At 38.6% G+C, this 20817-nt stretch overlaps 3 protein-coding genes across 3 annotated transcripts; 2 read left to right on the forward strand and 1 right to left on the reverse strand.

The window, feature by feature from the left end:
* The first annotated feature begins 1316 nt into the window (after positions 1-1316).
* Positions 1317-2387, forward strand: LOC137728983 (putative germin-like protein 2-1). Its single transcript, XM_068467800.2, has 2 exons — positions 1317-1519; positions 1641-2387. Exons 1-2 carry the CDS (start codon positions 1405-1407, stop codon positions 2177-2179), a joined length of 654 nt encoding a protein of 217 aa, XP_068323901.2. The 5' UTR covers positions 1317-1404; the 3' UTR covers positions 2180-2387.
* A 1362-nt stretch (positions 2388-3749) lies between these two features.
* On the reverse strand, positions 3750-5834 carry LOC137728982 (uncharacterized). Its single transcript, XM_068467799.2, has one exon. The coding sequence runs from the start codon at positions 5462-5464 to the stop codon at positions 3968-3970; it is 1497 nt and encodes a 498-aa protein (XP_068323900.2). The 5' UTR covers positions 5465-5834; the 3' UTR covers positions 3750-3967.
* A 9201-nt stretch (positions 5835-15035) lies between these two features.
* Positions 15036-20817, forward strand: LOC148693814 (tubulin beta-7 chain-like). Its single transcript, XM_088678336.1, has 2 exons — positions 15036-15328; positions 20425-20817. The coding sequence occupies exons 1-2, from the start codon at positions 15068-15070 to the stop codon at positions 20815-20817; spliced, it is 654 nt and encodes a 217-aa protein (XP_088534462.1). The 5' UTR covers positions 15036-15067.

Here is a 20817-nt window from a genome sequence, read left to right on the forward strand (position 1 = left end):
GAATGTGAGCACAAAATGAAGATTTATAATCAAATTTAACACATGTGGCATAATCTTATTAGGTGTTGGGTCTCACATATGTTTTAGGAGGCAACCTATAAGTTTTAGAGAGAAGAGAGAGTCTACAAGTTAAAGTAGAACGAATTTTGAGTTTCAAGAAGTAAAGTGGTGACTTTTGAGTTACAAGAACATAGTGAGATCAAAATGAAATTCCAAGGGGGCGTAGCTAAACTAAGCCTTTTTTTTTTTTTTTTTTTTTTTTTTAAGTGAACATTGCATTGTTTTTTTATTAAGCAATGATATGGTATTTCATTGATTAAGTGTTCAGAGAATAGCGGCAATTACAATGAAACAGGAGAAGCTCCCGCTACATCAAAGAACTACTGTCCTTCGACAATACATCAATAATAATATTCAGTGGTTCCTCGAACCAAGTGCAGTCGCTCGGGGATGGTTACTTGAATTTGCCTTTGAAAGGAGAGAAATTAAGACATGGGTTTACCGTCTCAGGTATTTAGATTCAAAAAACGAAATGTCGTGTGATGAAAATTTTACGCATATCATTATTTTATTAAAATGGAACATTATGATAGTAATGAATTTGTTTCATATAAATCATTCTTCTTTTTGAAAGAGATTGGCACAGCAAGGATGTAGAGAACAGCATCACGTTAGAAAATCAAGAAACCTTGCATAGACTGATTGACATGTAATAAAGAATTGGATAACTCTTTTAATTGCCAATTTGTTTTGAAATCGAACCTATCTTTATTCCATCACTATTTATTATCAAAGAAAATGAACGTAACTTTCATTGCTTTACAATCATTCTTTTCACACTGTGACTTAGTCTTGGGGAGAAAGTGTCCAGAATTTGCATCTGGACAAAGATATATAAGGCAATATAGCCCGATAATCTGACCAAATCAGCCTCTGCCGGAGCAGTAAACACACAGAAAAATATGCCTTTGGTTATTTAGTTATTATTATAGTTCTGCTTTTCATGGTTTTTAATTTTAATTTTATTTTACAAGTTAGTATTCTTCCAATTGGACCCAGATAATTTAGCCGCATGCTTTGTCTTGGTATGCATAACATAATGCTTGATCGTAATTACAAAAAATCACAAGGAATAGAAAATTAATTGAAGAACAACTCTTTGAACAAACTTTGGATTTAATGGATGTGTTTGTTCTTAAACTTTAGCTTAAGTGAACGTTTAAGACTTATCCAGCGTCTATATTGCAAAGCCGGCTTTTTTTTATAAATTAAGTTTGTTTTTCTGCCTTCTCTATAAATAACCAACCTCGTACATCAATTGCTTCACATCTCTCTTAATCCCTTCCATTTTTCACTTGCAATAAACTTCACATACAATCCCATTGAAGAAGTTGAAAAATTAAGATGGCAAACCAAATCTTGCTATTGACTACTTTCCTAGCCATGACATGTTCTCTGGTTGTTGCTTTCGAGCCTAGTCCGTTGCAGGATTTCTGTGTTGCTGACACTACTAACTCAGGTTCGTCTTGAATCGTTTGGTTAAGTTTCGCTAAGATGATGTTTAGTTTACATTAAGATGTATACCTATGATTCTACTTAATCCTACAGTGACTTTAATTTTTATGTTGGTTTATTAACAGCAACAAAAGTGAATGGGCTACCTTGCTTGGACTCCAAGCTAGCAACAGCTGAGCATTTCTTCTTCAGTGGACTTCACATCCCGGGCAACACCTCAAACCCAGTTGGTGGAAAAGTCACCCCTGTCAATGTGGCTCAAATTCCGGGACTCAACACCCTCGGCATCTCACTCGCTCGCATCGACTATGCACCAATGGGTGTCATCCCACCCCACACTCACCCCCGTGCCACTGAGATTTTAACCGTCTTAGAAGGCAGCCTCGATGTTGGCTTCGTGACCTCAAACCCCGACAACAAGCTCATCTCAAAGGTCCTTAACAAGGGCGATGCGTTTGTGTTCCCTGTCGGACTCATTCACTATCAGAAAAATGTGGGCACTGGAATGGCCGTTTCACTCTCTTCTTTGAGCAGCCAAAACCCTGGAGTCAACACCATTGCTAATGCTGTGTTTGGATCCAATCCCCCAATTTCAGAAGATGTCCTCGCCAAGTCTTTCCAGGTCGACAAATATGTTATTACTAGTATTCAGGCCAAATTTTAGATGTTTTCCGTGGAAAATAGTATCCAATAATTCACATCATCTCTCCGTTTGTCCTGTCGTTTTCGCGTATTGCGAGTTAGGTTTGTTTCAGTGTACTAAAATCTCAATGAAATCGAATGATTTTGTGTGAAATTGTTCGGTATTTGAGTCCCTTTTGTGGAAGATATCATCTTTCTTACAGTAGCAGAACTAGTGAAACAATGAAATTAATGTTTACAAATTGTGAAAATACTGTCCAAGAAGAAAAATTCGTGATTTTTCATTGAAAATTTGGTTCTGCTTGAAATTTCTTCCGATTTCCCTGCGACGCCAACGCAACATTGAACCGGCAACACGAGTGTTCTTTGGAGTTTAGTCGCAAACCAGCAACAAACCAGCTATGATTTCCTCACACAATAATCCAGCTATAAACCTAACGTCTCATCTTCTTATTTTATGCAATAAATATGTTAAAACAAGACACATTTTTGTTATGTAGAACTCTGGCAGCATTTCACTTTACTTCCTGATGAAGGCAAGAACTTTTGTGCACTGCATTTTGATTCATTGTCCAACGACTCGAAACTGCATTAGTGGCTTCAACTCGATTTCATAACTTGTTTACCAAAGGAATTGTTTCGTGGAATTCAACGGTCTTTAAATCGGAGCAGTTTAAGGAAATTAGCATTGCTTATGACAGATATGATGAGAGCAGATTATGTAATAACTCGATTGCTTCATCGTGTGCTAGGAAGTTAAACGTACAAGATCAACCATCTTCTCAATAGTACAATATACAAAAATGTATGTGTGTGTATATGAGTTTTACCTCTGAATACCACCGATAACATTAGCGGTAACCACAGAACTCAGTCAATGATATTAACTGCTACTCGGTGAAAACTTTCGGGCGCGCGTGTGCCATCTTCATTTGACAATAAAAGGAATACTGGGAGCAGCAGTAATCTACATGTACCTGAAGTATGGGAGTTTGGAGAATGCCAAGTGAAGTTAACTAAGGGCTTCCAAATGCAGGAGATGGTGGAAAGTAGGCACATGCAGCCTAGTTCAGGTGGAAAAAACGAAACAAAAATGTCAGGTGCTCTCAACTCATCGGCCGCATGCCCTGCTGTCCGACAACTGTGGAAAAGCCGGTAAGTAACTGAGATTTGCAGAGAGAAGGTTGTCAAATGATGAGCAAGAGAAACTAGCCCGAAATTAAGAAATCGGTAAATAGAAGGCTTTGGTGACAATATTGTAAGTGAAAGAAGGCGGAGAATAGATCCAGGGTTTTTGAGACGCTTCCAGGTGCTGGTTCCATCTTTTTCTATCATTCTTTAATCATTGAAAGGAACTGAGTTCTGATAGGCGAAACCCCTCGTTAACATTCCCGTGAAATACAAGACAATGTTTCTGTAAATCCGATGGTTAACCATGACTGCAGAAGTTTCTCACCATCTAGTAACAATGTTGCTCAATAAATTTGGTGTATAAACGAGCGGCTCATGGCTGGTATTTCAGCACGCCGAGTCTACAGCAGAACAACAGATATAACGAAAAAGTGATTTGGATATCGCAAAGAAACAAAAACTATCCAAGGAAACGAGAACTATGTACTAATATTTTGTATCTGTAACAATTTTACAGTTTTGTAGTACAACACCTCAAGCAGGGTTGCCAACGAAAAGGTTGGAATTTCTTTGTATCACACTGAGCCTTTCACATTCAGACTACAATTCGAGACTTGAAGAACACTATATCCGAAGCAAAACTAGACAGTCTAAATTGAGATTGGGACAGAACACCTTGTCATGGACATACTTTCACCAGTCTCCTTAGAGTTCCGATCAACTTCGACAAAAAAAAGAAAGTGATTGTAAGAAAGAGGGCTACAAGCCGACCTCCAAAAAGTCCGGCAAGAACTATAAGAAAGAGAACCAGATACCCAAAACCCCCTTCTTTTCGTTCTCTTCCCTTCTTTTCAACAACCGGTGGTGTTACTTCGCCAGCCAATGATCCTCCACCGTTATCAGAAACTCCGTCGGAGCCTTGGATTTCAGACTTCTCCTCTGTATCTAGTGAGAACACCGATCTGTTTTCGCTTTCTTGTTCCTCTTGTTTCTCATCTTCACGTTCTTCTTGTTCTTCACATCCTTCTACCTTATAATCTCCGAGGAAACTAGAATCGCCACTGTACAGCACAGGCTCCAGCTCCTGCTCGTTTTGCTTTCCCTTTCGACGCAACTTCTTAGGCACGAATTTCTTGATAAGTTTAGCTTTAATCTTAGAATTTTTCATACCCTTACTCTTCTTATCCCCAACAAATTCACCTTCTTCTTCGCCACCCTCCACGAGCTTTATCTTCTGATAATCCTTCCCCAATAACTTAACCAACGACACATCACCGACAGTCTTATTGGCACAAACCCTTCTCTTATCCACCACCCTCCTCTTCTTCTCACATTCCACCCCAAGCAACTCATCCAAACTTTTTTCACCGGCGGTTTTATCAGCGCAAACACTTACCTTCTCCGCAGGTTTCGTCTCCTCACATTCCATACCAAGCAACTCAATCAATCTTCCCTTCTTGTTAACATCAAAAATCTCAATCTCTTCAATGGCAGAATCTAAAATCAGAGTCTTTTCTCTCGCGGTCACTCCCTTCATATCATCACTCGAATTGAAACCATTCGAAAACAATAAAAACGCAGAAAATCTCTGAGCCATAACAGATTTCGCATTCGAACATGGTTTCAAAAACAAAGCCAAGTGCTTACCCGCGTATTCCAGAAGCAGAAGCAGAAAAGCGGACAATGTGATCCCAACCACGAGCTTCTTGGTGCTCAAAGCCAAAACCACCACCACAATAATCTTCATCACCGTCATCAAAATCACCCCCCAAATCCCGCCGACGCTTTCTCCACCACCGACAACACAATTCTCCGCACGATTTTCAAACTCAGTAGCCTCAACGCCATGATCAACTTCTGTGGGCTTCAAATCGACATTTGACGAATCTGGCGAACTGGGTTTTACCAAAACCGGCAAATCGCTCGAACCCAGTTCACAATTCGGAGCGATCCGATCGTCGACCCGGTCATCGACCCGATTATCTTTCTTCTTGCTCTTGTTCTTATGCTTGTTCGACGGTTTCTTCAAGTGATCCCGGTTCTTGACGAAGAGGTCGATGAGAGAGGCGGGAAACCCGGTCTGAACGAAAAGCGAACCGCCGCGTTTCGGCGATTGGAGGTCGGCGACGAATTGGGAAATCCGTGTCGCTCTGGTCTTCTTCCACGGAAGCGGCATGGTCACTAAAAATTTGGGAACAACAAAAAACAACCAGAGCAGAGAAAAATTGGTTTCGACAGGAAACTCAATTTCTGAAAAAAATATATTACTGGGTTTTAATTTATAGCAGCCGTCGTCTACTATTTCGATTAAAAATTAATTAAAAAAAATTACAGAAAAATAAAAGGGTTTTGGGAAAGCGAGAGGAAGTCAGATGGGGGTGAAAGGTTGGATCTTTGAACGCGGCAGGTTGAAAATTCCTTTGGTGTCTTCTTGTTACTCGGTTTCAGGGTCCAGAAATTTTTTATTTGTTTCTGTCGTGTCGGAAATTGTTTGGTAACGGGAAGAGATCGGTCCGGATTTCTCCCATCAACGGTTCAGGATCAAGTGATATACGCTGTTAAAATTTGATCCAACGGTTATAAACAATGAAAGCTCATTTAAAAGTTATAATAATTGTAACCGTTGAATCAAATTTTAACGGTCCGAATCATTTGAACCTGAGCCTTTAATGGAGAAATCCAGATCGGATCTCTTTCCTTTGGTAAAGTTTTTGTTTCGGTATTTTGTTGGATTAGTTTTTTTGTTGGAAGAAATAGAAGAGAGACGTTTTGGGGAGGAGATAAGTGAGGAAGAGGAAGAATAACTAATTTAACTAAAACAAAGAAACGGTTTTGAAATTGATGTTGGTTGCGGTGAGTATTATTACATTGATTTGATTCAGTCTTTGTCTAAATCCTAAGTTTTTTCCGCTTAAATTTGTATTTATACAAGCGATATTTAAGAATAAAATAATCAAAAATAGGATTTGTGATGCAAGGGAAAATGCATAAACTAACTCTCATGAGCTGTATACACTTTATTTTCTGATCATATAAACGAAACACAAGTTTACAGTAATTATGCAAACGATTCTTAGACAATTGATGTAGTTTTGGTTCTATAAAGTATTGAATTTGTAATCTGTAACTTATATTCACCGCTTACCACTAATCGTATCAACATGCATGGTTAGCAGGAGGCCATGCTTATATAAAACCAAAGTAGTTCTTGAAATAACACTTGAAACAACCCTAAAAGAATTTACACAAAGTAGCTCTTGAAACAGTAGCACCTTTGCTAATATCCTAGTCCAAGTATCCCATCCAATTAAACTTATTGTGCATGAAAATAATAGATATTATTCGATCCAACAACTAAATCACAATAGGCTAATGAATATACGAACAAACTACATCGAGTATCATTTGCATGGTTGATTGTTGAATTTGATTCAACAACTTAAAAGACGTCGCAACTCAATGTCTTGCCTTTATTAGGTGTTTAAAAAAATAAAAACAAGTTTAAAATCACAGTAGACTAACGAATATACGAACAAAATTATTTATGATTACAAATTAAAGCAACATTTTAACTGACTTATTACTGTATAAAATTATAAAAAAAATCATAACTAACCTATCTCTAATAAGCAAATAACAGACATCAAATCATGCAGGAACTGGCATATGTAAGAACAAATGTCACCAACAAATCCACTTTCAGCCTTTCATGTGTAAGATATCCCCCATTTCCACTCCACACTGAAAACCACCCGATACCAATATTATTGGATCAAGTTAGGATATTTCTTGGATGGGACCCAATATTTACCATGATGTGATTATAAAATTTAGAATCCGATGGCTGCTAATGCTTTTATCACATAAAGATGGAAACATAAATATATATAATATGTACACAAATATCTGAGGTAATTAAAGTGAGAACGGAAAGAAGAAATGAAACAGGCCGGTTGGCTTAAGCACTAAGCACGTAGAATATCACAGATTCACAGCCCCTTTCGAGGGTATATATACGGTTAGGATTGATTCGGTTTAGGTCTAAATTTATCCAGATTTTCGATTTGGATTGCTCGTTTTTGGTTTTTATTCCAAATATATTTTCTAATTCCGTTATTTTCAAGAAAAAGAATGTATAATAGACCAAAACACTAATATTTGGCTTGATATATAATATGTCGATAATACTCATCAGATTATTTCGGCATATGTCGATATTTGTTGACATCTATGCAACATAGTTCATATGACGTATATAAGCTCAACAAGTGTTTGACGAAATACCTCAGTGAATAAACTGAATTTTTTACACGCTCCGCTCTATTTTTATTAAAAAATTAACCTTTAACACTGAGACTCCAATTGTTCAAATCTTAAATCTGCCATTGTTGACTAACAATAGCTCATTGCATATTTCAAACATTATTTAGTTAAATAGGTTGCTTGTTAACATCAAATAAAGATGATGGTTGAAAAAAACAAAACAAAACAAAACAAATAATGCACGCATGACTTTGTTGTGCTTTTCACATAAAGCTCTGTAGACTGTTTGCAAAAAGGTTTAATCTCTCCTTGCACCAAGGAAAGCTAAAACATCTCAATTGGTAGCAGATTATCTTGTAATATACGGGTAAATTTAATAGAGTCTTGGTGGAATATATTCTATTTTCACAAGAGTAAGTTATTGCAACTTTATCAAGTGCGCAATTTAAAAAAAAAATTAATTAAAAAGTTTTTGCTCAATGCACTCATGTAAAATGTATAATTTTTTTGTCGAGGGAAAGAGATTCTATTAAAAATCATCAAAGATGTTCATATAATATACATGTTAACGTGCATCTTAAAACAACTCAAGAGACTACACATGTCAAATGAACATCATAACTCTATAATTACAAACACATCAACAACCGAATACGTTTCCTTAATTAGAGAGGACCTTTAGTTCACTAAACCCTATTCACGAGAATTAAAACATTGCAAACCCAAAAACTATCGTGAGGCTCCATGAAGAAAAGATCGTACGATTCTTTAATGATTTTGTAAACGTGTATTTAATTATGGAGAGGGTTACAGGGAACCAAAAGGGAGACCCCATCCCCATGAAGTTGGTGTACCTTTTTTCTTACATGTAAAAGACCAGAAAATGCTGGTGTAAAACGCAGGGGTGTTAGGTTATAGGAAAACTCGAATGAGAAACACATGGACTGATGATGATTGACCTCAATTTTCTTTTAGTTTTTACTCAATATGGTCACATGGTTTTTTGAGAGAGCTGTTACAGTTTGCTTCTTTACTACTTCAAAGTTCAAACATCAGTACAAAAGCAAAGTTGAATATGCTTGCTTGTACATGAAAGCAATGGTTGAAACATTGAAAACGTATGAAGATTATAGTTTAACAAGCGTAGGTAGATAAAGGAGAGATTTTTAAGTGTTATTGTCATATATATATTTGTGCTTAGAGTTGTAACTTACACCACATATTATAACGGGTTAGGATTAAGGGACAAATATTTTAGACACTCCTATACTCCTTTTTAACCATTAGATTTTATATATAGCATCTAACGATCTTGATTAAGTGACGTGGAGGATTTTAATGACATGGATTATAATTAAAATAGAATAAAACTGAAAGAAAAAGGCAAATCAATCTAACGTTGGAACCTAGGGAGGAGGGACTGGCCACGAACATGAGAAGAAGGTGTAGAGAAAATTCCAGCGCTTTCACTACATATTGCTTTCATTCAATTGATACAAAATCAAGAAGCGCATAAAGCATATCAAGCTATCACTCGATCTAAACCCGAAATCCTAATTCTTTATTTTTGCTATTTTTGGGTGATAAATTAGACTGAAAAAAAAAAAAAAAAAAATTCTTCCCTTGTTGGCCAAAAGGCAAGAGCAGCGTGAGGCCACACATTAATCTCAGATTCTCATCTTTGTTTGCGTGAGGCAAGATCAGTGTGTGTAGGGTTTACAGGTTTGGGTGATAAACCCTCAAATTTACATCTTTCTCTTTGATCACATAAAGCTCGCCAAAGCACTCACTCACGTTTTTGTTCTTTAGCAATTATGCAAAGCAATGGAGGTCTTCCTCCTCCAAAGCGTGGGTGATTTTTTTTTCCTTTTTTAATTCCTCTCAATTTTATATCTCTATGTTTTAATCTTTATTTATTTTTATTAGTTACAACGCACGCCATTGTCCACGCTATTTACTCTTTAAAAGCCGCTATACTTAATTAAGACCGTTGAATTTTATAAATTTAGTGGCTAAAAAGGAGTAAAAAAATTTGTCCAAATTTTTGTTCCTTCATCTAACCCTATTATAACATATGTTTTTAATCATTCATACCAAATATCAATTCAATTAGGGTTGAGCTTTGTTTTAAACATGATTAGATGGAATTTAGTTTATACACTCGCACTTTGGTAAATGTTTACTTATCTCATGCAAGTTACTCGATTTACATTCATAACTGATGAAAAAGTATTAGTATGATACATAACCAATTAGGTGAATGACAACTTAATAAGTTTAGAAGTTGTAACACGTGTAAATTGATGTTGTAGTACTCCAATCATTGAACACGTGCGCTGTAACATGAGTAAATTGATGTTGTAGTACCTCCAATTATTGAACGCAAAACCAATCAATAAAAGGGTTGTTGTGGCCGACTTTTTTGGTTTATGGAAAGCAAAGCTGGAAGCACATTGCTCGGTTTTAATTTAATTGGATATCTCCATTTTGATTTGGACCTTTTGATTTTGTTCAATAAGGAGTGGTGAAGAGCAAAATTCCATAGGAGAGGGAAGGGATATTATTTGCCACTCACCATTGACCATTGACGAACAACACGAATTCCATTTTATTTAATCATTATCATGCGCATGCATTTCATCATCTGTAATCAAAATCGCAATATTAGCCCAACATTGAAGTCCAAAACTCTGTCTGAGTAACCCTTTAGCCCGACATTAACATGGACTGATGGGCTATATGCCCAAGCCCGAGCCCGAGCTTCCAACCCCAATAACTCTTTAAGGCTGTTATCTACAACGATTGAACTCGAGCTTTATTCTGAGAATATGCTGGGTAAAAAGAAAGAAATCTTAAGAGGTGGATTTGTTCTGGTGATTATGATCTTTCTTTTAAACTCATTGAATTTTGAAGTCAAACATTTTCATGTAGTTTAGTGTAAAAATATCGTTTGTACTTAAAAAATATCTTAAAAAAGAAATTAATTAGGGATGAAGATCGAGTGTCAATTTCATATTTAAACCTTAAAGTAGAATCCTAATAGCTTTTTCTCATCCATGGTTCTATTTCCTTATCATGTTTGTGTAAAACTAATAAGTTGGGCTCTCCAATTCTAACTACTAGGTTAATGTTAGAGGGTTTAGATGTTATGAATATGATTTTTTTTTTTAATTACAAAAATAGCGTTAGTAGGTTAATTTGTAGTTGTTAGGGAAAAAAAGAATCGATGAAGATCAAACTTATATCAAAGTGCCTAGACATTGTTGCTTTCCACCATTGTAGTAGAACAATTGTAAGTTTGTAGAAAAAGGTAACATAATTTAAATCCATTACATGCATATATGCTTTTATAGCTTTTGTCCATCTTTGTTTTGCTTGAAGCAAAAGAAACACTGGTGGGTACTCTCTAATAATTCTTAAAAAAAAATCTCATAAATCTTTTAATAAAAAAAAAAAATTGAATTAAAATGTCCATCCACCATAAACCATAAAAAAAATGCAACAAAAAAGAAAAAGAAAAAGAAAATCTAAAATATCCAAATTTGAATACGGTATAGAACTATAGACAGGAGGTGGAGTTGCTAGCGACCCTGTCACTTTTGAAAGTGCATGGGGTTGTAATGGAAGCTTAGATTGGCCCTACATAATCGTTGGAAATTTGTTGGTTGGTACAACTCACACACAATCAAGTGACTATTTCTACGATTTGAACTTTGCATGAATATAAATTTTGATAAGTATACAATTAATACCATTCTCCTAATTTACTAGTACTAACAAAATTGTAAATTTTCTCATTTTGTAATGAAAAGTACTTGTTATTGTATTATCATATTAATTTTCGATCAATGTGCTTGCTAATATACCGTAAATCAATAAAAACATGACACACGTATAATAAGTAATCTAAACACATTTTGATTGCCAACTTGGCCACATATGTAGATGTGGAATGATGTGGCTCAAAAAATAATCCAAAAAAATATCCAATTGTTTAAGCATTTTGGTACAGATCCGATCTTCACCAATTCCTCTTCCTTTTACCAACTAATAATTTAATACAATAACGCTATCGTTTGTTTAAAAAAAAAATCCCAAATTACAAACCCACAAGCCATCTTGGTTTTGTGTCTCAGGCAATTTTAGGGCGACTCGGACAACACATCGCCCATAAAGTTAGAAAATCCGTAAGCCCTACAAAAAAAAAAAACCAATAATAATCCACATTCGATTCTCGAAAATACCCCTATTCTTCGTATTTCACCGGACCCCACCTTTTAAAATATAGAAAAATTATTGAAAATAGCTTGAAAACTTTGAGTTTTAACGAAAATGACAAAATAAAGGGTAAAGTGAATAGTACCATGATTGACTTTTTAGTGTAAAAATGTAATTTTTCGTTAAAGTGAACAGTATTAGGTGCTTTTCGTTAAAGTTCCCTTAAAATATTCAAATTCCCAAGCCATTTTACCCAACTACCTGTTCCTATCCATCCGAACGCGGCAAAACCAAACCGATCACGCTAAACATTTTCCCCCTCTTTCCCTTCCATTTTCCCAGCAACCAAACAGGTCTCAAGGACCCCCCCCACCCCCACCCCCCACAAAAATGAGAGAAATTCTCCACATTCAAGGGGGCCAGTGCGGCAACCAGATCGGTGCCAAGTTATGGGAAGTGATTTGTGACGAGCATGGTATCGACAACGCCCGAAAGTACAACGGCGACTCCAAGCTCTAGCTTGAGCAAATCAATGTCTATTACAACGAGGCCAACGGCGGAAGGTACGTTCCATGCGTTGTGCTCATGGATCTGGAGCCCAGGACAATAGACGCAGTCAGATTCGGCCTATTTGGGCAAGTTTTCAAACCCAATAACTTTGTGTTCGGGCAGTCTGGGGCAGGGAACAATTGGGCAAAGTCAATCGTCTCCCTACCTGTATTCTCCATAATAAATCTCCCTTTGAGGTCCTCCATAACAAACCCCCAACCTATGATCACTTCTGCGTTTTTGGTTGTCTCACCTATGCCACCTCTGTCATTCCACCCACTAAAATTTACCTTCGGGCTCATCATTGCATCTTTCTTGGTTACCCTCACGGTCAGAAGGCATACAAACTATATGACCTAGAAACTCACCGCACCTTCACAAGTAGGGATGTAATCTTCCATGAAGATTCCGTCCCTTATGCCCTTAAATCCACCCTTACCCCATCCCCCATGCCTACCCTGCCTATTCCTTCTCCTATGGACCTTTCCTATCCACCACCTCCTATCACTACGCCACCTTCACCTTATGCCACCTCATCCACCTTTACATCCATGGCTCTATCCCCTGAAGGTGTTGATTATCATGACACTTTTTTCTCCTACTGCTAAGATGATTACAATGCGCTGTCTTCTTGCTCTTGCTGCTAGTCAGTCTTGGTCTCTTCATCAGCTCAATGTTAATAATGTTTTTTTGCACGATGACTTACAAGAGGAAATTTATATGTCTCCTCCTCTTGGTCTTCGGCGATAGGGGGAGAATTTTGTGTGTCACATTCACAAATCTCTTTATCGTCTCAAGCAGGCTTCTCGCTAATGGTTTGCCAAATTCACTACTAACATTCTTTCCGCTGGTTTTCAACAATCAAAAGTAGACTATTCATTGTTCACCAAAAAGTTCGGTGCTTCTTTCACAACCTTACTCTTTTATATGGATGATATTGTGATTACATGCAACGACGTCAGTGCCATTGATTCTCTGAAGTCTTTTCTCTATGATCATTTTCGGATAAAAGACCTTGGTGACTTAAAATACTTTTTGGGTATTAAGGTCTCTCGATCTCAACGTGGGACTTATAATTCACAGCGTAAGTATGCATTATAGATTCTCAAGGATTATGGTTTTTTGGGAGCATGGCCCATTGCTTTTCCTATGGATGATAAAAAAAATTATCTGATTAAGGAGAACTTCTCAAGGATCTTGAAAAGTATCGGCGCTTAGTAGGACATTTGATTTATCTTACCATAACTCGGCCAGATATCACATATTCTGTCCATGTTTTGAGTCAGTTTATGCACGAGCCACGTGTACCTCATATGGATGCTACGCTTCATGTTGTTCATTATTTGAAATCTACTACAAGTCAAGGCTTATTATTCCGTTCTAACAACTAGACCAAGTTAGCTACATTTTGTGACTCTGACTGGGCATGTTGTCCTATCACTCACCGTTCGACTACTGGGTATTTTGTATTCTTGGAAAATTCTTTGATTTCATGGCGAACAAAGTGACAGAAAACTGTGTCACTTTCTTCAGTTGAGGCAGAATATAAGGCTATGGCAGGTGCTTGTTGTGAGTTAGTTTGGCTTCAATTTTTGTTGAAGGATTTGAACATTCCTTTAAATGGTCCTTCCGTTTTATTTTGTGATAATCAAGCAACATTACATATAGCCGCTAATCCGGTTTTTCATGAGTGGACTAGTCACCTTGAGATGGATTGGCACTTTATACGCGATAAGATTGTAGATGGCACTATAGCAACACAGTATGTTGGTACGGCACACCAATTGACGGATTTGTTCACTAAGCCTCTTGGGAAGGACAAGTTTTCGACTTTGATACGCAAGTTGGGTGTTCTTGACATTCATTCTCCAACTTGAGGGGGAGTGTTAGACAATAGAATCCTAAATGGAGTCTAGATATGATTGTAATCCTAATTGTAGTTGTATTTCTAACTTGTAGGGATAATACCTTGCTGAGCAAGGAATGTAATTGTATATATTTCTTATTCACGTATCAATGAAATATACTTTTACCCCATATATCTTTTTCTACAAAGTTGAATCTCAATTGGGTTTGTAAGGATGTTTTCTCCCATTTTGATAGTAAGTGTTTTGAATTTTGCAATTACAGTATCTTTCTTACCAAATTGTGTTTCTTTTCGGTTTAGAATTTCAATGGCTGATTGACGTGAATGAAATGATTCAGCTTTGTAATGTTGGCCATGTGTTTTGAACAGGATTCCAAGTATGTCATTCTTTGGGTGGTGGCACTGGCTCTGGCATGGGAACTCTTCTTATTTCCAAGATCCGGGAGGAGTATCCGGATCGGATGATGTTGACATTATGTCTTCCCGTCTCCAAAGGTGTCTGATACGGTTGTGGAACCATACAATGCCACCCTTTCCGTCCATCAGCTTGTCGAAAATGCTGATGAATGTATGGTTTTGGACAATGAGGCTCTGTAAGACATCTGCTTTCGTACCCTCAATCTATCCAACCCTACTTGTAAGTCCAAATCTTGATAACGGTGGCTGATAATGACAATGATTTTAGAGTGTATAATGGTGTTTTCTGTTTGATTTTATCTTAAGTTCAAAAGGATTCTGATAAATTAGCTTACGTCATAAATTAAGTGCATGTTCGTGTGAATTCTTATGAGATTTTGAGAAGGAATGTAATGTGATCCTCGTAACATATTTCTTTGCACGACTAATGCAGTTGGGGATCTTAATCATCTCATCTCTGCTACCATGAGCGGTGTCACATGTTGTCTTCGGTTCCCTGGACAGTTGAACTCTGACCTACGGAAGCTTGCAGTTAACCTTATCCCATTCCCGCGGTTGCACTTCTTTATGGTTGGGTTTGCACCCCTAACTTCAAGAGGATCACAGCAGTATCGTGCTCTGTCTGTGCCCGAATTGACCCAGCAGATGTGGGATGCCAAAAACATGATGTGTGCCGCTGACCCAAGCCATGGACGTTACCTTACTGCGTCTGCCATGTTCCTAAAGGTTTTTCTAATATGAATTATAACTTCAAAATCTTATATCATACACAGGCCTTACGGGAAGGCTTTGATATATACATCACAACAACACTTTACAGATTAAACTGTAAGTTGCAGTCTGCACACCCATACCGCAGCACTATCTATACACCTTTACATATTAAACTAACAGCACACACACATGCATTAAACTGTAAGTGACAGTCTGCAGTCTGCACACCCACGCCGCAGCACCATTTATACATCTTTACATATTAAACTAATAGTAGCCAAGCACGCATGGGAAGACAGCACACATGCACATACACATACAGCTTGTTACCGACTAGGATTCTGCACTGCATGTGGAGCATCAAATCATGGAGCCGACTAGGATTCTGCATTGCATGTGGAACATCAAAGCATGGAGTGGAGACTTGGGGAACATCAAAGCATGGAGTGGAGACTTGGGTTAACAGCCCCCCGCAAGCGAACAGGTGGGGGAACAACTGGAAGCTTGGAGACAAGAAACTTAAATCGTGAAGAAGAGAGGCCTTTGGTAAAAATGTCAGCAAGCTGGTCTTGAGAACACACATAACTTACTACGAGCTGTTTTCGAACCACCTTTTCACGAACATAATGGTAGTCGACCTCCAGATGCTTAGTGCGCGAGTGGAAGACTGGATTGGACGCCAGGGCAATTGAGGAAATGTTGTCACACCAAATGGTTGGTGGAGCCAAATTTAAATGAAGATCTTTGTAGAGAGACCTTAACCATGATAATTCTGCAGCAGTATAAGCTAATTGGCGATACTCCGCTTATGCACTCGAACGTGAAACGGTCTTCTGCTTCTTTGAACTCCAGGAGACAAGATTAGAACCCAAATACACACAGAAACCACCCGTAGAATGACGAGTATCAGGGTTGCCAGCGTAATCTGCATCCGAATAAGCTGTCAACGTAGCAGTTCCTGGTTGATACAGTAAGCCATGATTATATGTAGCCTTTAGATACCGAAGAATTCTCTTGACTGCCATCCAGTGTGTGTTTTTCGGGGAATGCATAAATTGGCACACTTGATTCACAGCGTAGGACAGATCAGGTCGTGTGATGGTGAGGTACTGTAGCGCCCCCACAACACTGCGATACATCTCTGGTTTGACGTAAGGATCGCCAATATGAGCACTCAGTTTCTGACCAGACGACACAGGAGTAGAAAGAGGTTTGGCATCTGTGAATTTTGTGCAAGTGAGGAGATCCAGTGCATATTTAGACTGACAAAGATGCATGGCATCACCATTATACTTCACTTCAATGCCTAAGAAATAACTGAGCGGTCCCAAATCTTTCATTAGAAACAAACTACCAAGTTTCTGAATCAAATGAGCCACCTGGCGTGGATTGTTCCCTGTTATAAGAATGTCGTCGACATAAATTAACAGAATAATATATATACCCTGCTTGTCAAACACAAAAAGGCTGTAATCACAAGTAGATTCCTCAAACCCTAGTTGAAACAAGAAATCAGAGAACCGTTGAAACCAAGCCCTAGGCGCTTGTTTGAGACCATAAAGAGATCGATGTAGCTTACATACATGATGAGGAAACTGGTTGTCAATGAAGCCTGATGGTTGTCTCATGTAGACATGTTCATTTAAGTATCCATGCAAAAACGCATTCTGCACATCAAGTTGGCGTACAGGCCACTTCTTTGACACAGCAAGACTCAACACGAGTCGAATGGTGCTATGCTTTACCACAGGGCTGAAAGTTTCGGTGTAATCCACACCAACTTTCTGATGAAAACCATTGGCAACTAACCGAGCTTTATGTCGCTCAAGAGTGCCATCAGCGTGACGTTTAATTTTAAACACCCATTTGTTGGGTAGCACATTCATTGTAGAATTGTACGGAACTAAGCTCCAAGTGCCATTTCTTTGTAGTGCATTAAACTCCTGCGCCATAACTTCTCTCCACGCCTGATGTTTGACTGCCTGACTGAAACAGGTAGGCTCAACAAGAGAGTTATCAAGTGCAACATGCATAGCATATTTTGGATTTGGTTTGTGAACCCCTAATTTAGACCGTGTAGTCATAGAATGTCCAGTATCACTGGGAACAGTGGGTTGCACACGATGTTCAGTTACTAAAACTTGCTCATTTGATGATAGTGAGGGTCCTATAGATAGGTTAGGGTCTAAAGGTGGGTTGAGCTGTGATACAGGTTCAACCATGGATGGTGGATTAGTGGGTAATGGAAAGTTAGGTAAGATATGAGGGAAAAAATTGTTACCTTGTTCGTCGACACTGTCAGAAGGAGATGTGAGTCCCTGAAAAGGGAATGAGTCCTCGTCGAATAGAACATGGCGAGACAAATAAACTCGTCTTGTGGTCATGTCCAAGCATCTGTATCCTTGATGGTTCAAAGAATATCCAAGAAAAACACAGGACTTTGATTTTGGTTGTAACTTGTTTTGCTTGTATGGTGTTAGCCATGGAAAGCAACGGCAACCAAACACCTTCAAAAACTCATAATTGGGTTTTCTTTGAAATAATTTCTCAAACGGAGATGTATCAAATAATACACGAGTAGGTAATCGGTTTATTAGATATGTGGCAGTTGAGCATGCATCAAACCAAAACGTAGTTGATATGAAAGACTGAGCAAGCATAACCATGGCAGTTTCGACAATATGTCGATGTTTTCGTTCAGCTAAACCATTTTGTTCAGGATGTTTAGGGCAAGAAAAACGTTGAGAAATACCATGAATATCAAGAAACCTTTGAAAAAAATGATTCTTATATTCACCACCTTCATCACATTGAAGAGTTTTTATAGATTTGTTAAACATATTTTCAACTTTGGCTTTAAACTTCACAAATATCGCAAAAACTTCAGATTTTTGTTTCATGGGAAAAATCCATGAATATCGCGAATAATCATCCACAAACAACAAATAATAACGAAAACCTTCGTTAGAAGGAATTGGAGAACACCACACATCTGAATGAATAAGTTGCAAAGGAAATTGAGACCTAGACTCGGACAATTGAAAAGGTAATTTAGTACTTTTACCTAGAGGACATGACTCACAAAAGCGTACATCAGAGGTACCATGAATTGGTACCAATTTTTTTGAAATTAAAAACTTGATTATTGGTTTTGCAGGATGGCCAAGACGTGCATGCCACTTTTGAACCGACACTCGAACTCCCACATATGCAGTAACAGAATGCTTGAGACAGCCACTGCCATTTGGAAATGGGTACAACCCATTCTCACATCTCCCTCGGAAAAGCGTCTTCCGTGTCTTGAGGTCCTTTACAAGGAAAACATGGGGAAAAATAAGTAAGTAACAATCATTATCTAGGGTAAACTGATGAGCAGAAAGGATATTAGTGGAGGCAGTTGGGCAATGAAGAATGTCACGTAAAACAAATGAGCAAGATTTAGTTTGAAGTTTACTGGAACCATAATGTGCAATTGAGATGCCCGTGTGATTACCTACACCTCCTACTCCTTCATTCCCGTGATACTCTTTGGGATTGGCCAGATTATGAATGTCAGGAGTAATGTGTGCATTGGCTCCTGTGTCTAGGAGCCAAGAACCATTCTGCTGTTTGTTAAGAGTAATTGGCGAAGAGGTCATGGCCGAGAGTCGTTTGGCCGGAATTCGTCCTTCAAAGGCAGTGTTCATGCGCTGGTAGCAATCCAACGCAGGATGACCTGGTTTACCACATATCTGACACACAATTCTATCACCACAAGAAACAAACCTTTCGCCAGTACCTTGATTATTCTGCGAAGCATTGTAATGGCGAGGATTGGGACCTCGGTGAGCACCACCACGATGTGAGTAGTTCCCGCGTCCACCACCACGAGAACGACCACCCCCACGTCCTCGAGAAGCCACGAAGGCATTAACAGTGGCTCCTTCAACCAACGGAACATTGTGTTCCACCATTCTCCTTTCTGTTGTCAGCAGCAAGGATTCAAGGGCAGGATAAGTGATAGGGTTGTCACGAGCTTGTGCTGCGCTCACAGTCATCTCATATGCTGGTCCAAGATTATTCAACACAATCTGGACCAGTTCATCATCACTCACAGGTTGCCCAGCAAGAGCAAGATTGTCAGCAATCGCATTCATGCGATCAAGGTAATCCGCCACAGAAAGATCACCTTTTTTGGTCTGCAACAATTCATTCCTTAGAAACAAAATACGATTCTGAGACGTGGATGCATACCTTTGCTCCAGAGCTTCCCAAGTAGCTCGAGCAGTTCTTTTGCTTGCCACCACAGACAAGACAGACGCAGTCAGAGATCCATTAATCCAGCTAAGGATCATTTGATCCTGTTGCACCCACGTTGTGTACGCAGGATTCACGGTTGTCAAACCAGCAACATGTTTTGGGGGACACACCAAGGTGCCATCAACATACCCCATCAAGTCCCGGCTTTTTAAAATAGGGAGAATTTGAGCCAACCACAGTGGGTAGTTGGTTCTATCAAGTTTGATATTGACGATAATGGAAAAAGGTTGAAAGGTGGTGGTTTGGGGGTTAGGGTTGATAGCAGGGACATTGTTTCCAGCCATGGAAGCGATGATGAACAGAATAATAGGTTGATCTTTGTCGTTAGACAAAAAAGGCTCTAGATACCATAAAGGTTTTTCTAATATGAATTATAACTTCAAAATCTTATATCATACACAGGCCTTACGGGAAGGCTTTGATATATACATCACAACAACACTTTACAGATTAAACTGTAAGTTGCAGTCTGCACACCCATACCGCAGCACTATCTATACACCTTTACATATTAAACTAACAGCACACACACATGCATTAAACTGTAAGTGACAGTCTGCAGTCTGCACACCCACGCCGCAGCACCATTTATACATCTTTACATATTAAACTAATAGTAGCCAAGCACGCATGGGAAGACAGCACACATGCACATGCACATACAGCTTGTTACCGACTAGGATTCTGCACTGCATGTGGAGCATCAAATCATGGAGCCGACTAGGATTCTGCATTGCATGTGGAACATCAAAGCATGGAGTGGAGACTTGGGGAACATCAAAGCATGGAGTGGAGACTTGGGTTAACAGTTCCATGGTAAGATGAGCACCAAAGAAGTTGATGAACAGATGATTAACGTCCAGAACAAAAACTCCTCATATTTTGTTGAGTGGATTCCCAATAACGTTAAGTCCAGCGTGTGTGACATCCCACCCAAGGGTCTAAAGATGGCATCCACTTTTATTGGGAATTCGACTTCAATTCAGGAAATGTTCAGGAGAGTTAGCGAGCAGTTCACAGCTATGTTCAGGCGAAAGGCTTTCTTGCATTGGTACACAGGTGAAGGAATGGATGAGATGGAGTTCACCGAGGCCGAGAGTAACATGAACGATCTAGTTGCTGAGTACCAACAATACCAGGATGCAATTATCGAAAAGGAGTACGAAGAGGAGGAAGAGGAGGAAAAGGAGGTTGGTGCTTGA

The sequence above is a fragment of the Pyrus communis genome, chromosome 10 (genome assembly GCF_041283825.1).
Source record: "Pyrus communis isolate YQ-2024b chromosome 10, ASM4128382v1, whole genome shotgun sequence".
NCBI classification, from domain to species: Eukaryota; Viridiplantae; Streptophyta; class Magnoliopsida; order Rosales; family Rosaceae; genus Pyrus; species Pyrus communis.

Coding starts and splice junctions, on each gene's coding strand:
- LOC137728983 (XM_068467800.2), top strand. CDS start 1,405: ATGGCAAACCAAATCTTGCTATTGACTACTTTCCTAGCCATGACATGT. Junction 1,520..1,640: donor TGCTGACACTACTAACTCAG/GTTCGTCTTGAA, acceptor GTTTATTAACAG/CAACAAAAGTGAATGGGCTA.
- LOC137728982 (XM_068467799.2), bottom strand. CDS start 5,464: ATGCCGCTTCCGTGGAAGAAGACCAGAGCGACACGGATTTCCCAATTC.
- LOC148693814 (XM_088678336.1), top strand. CDS start 15,068: ATGAGCGGTGTCACATGTTGTCTTCGGTTCCCTGGACAGTTGAACTCT. Junction 15,329..20,424: donor CGTCTGCCATGTTCCTAAAG/GTTTTTCTAATA, acceptor TTGGGTTAACAG/TTCCATGGTAAGATGAGCAC.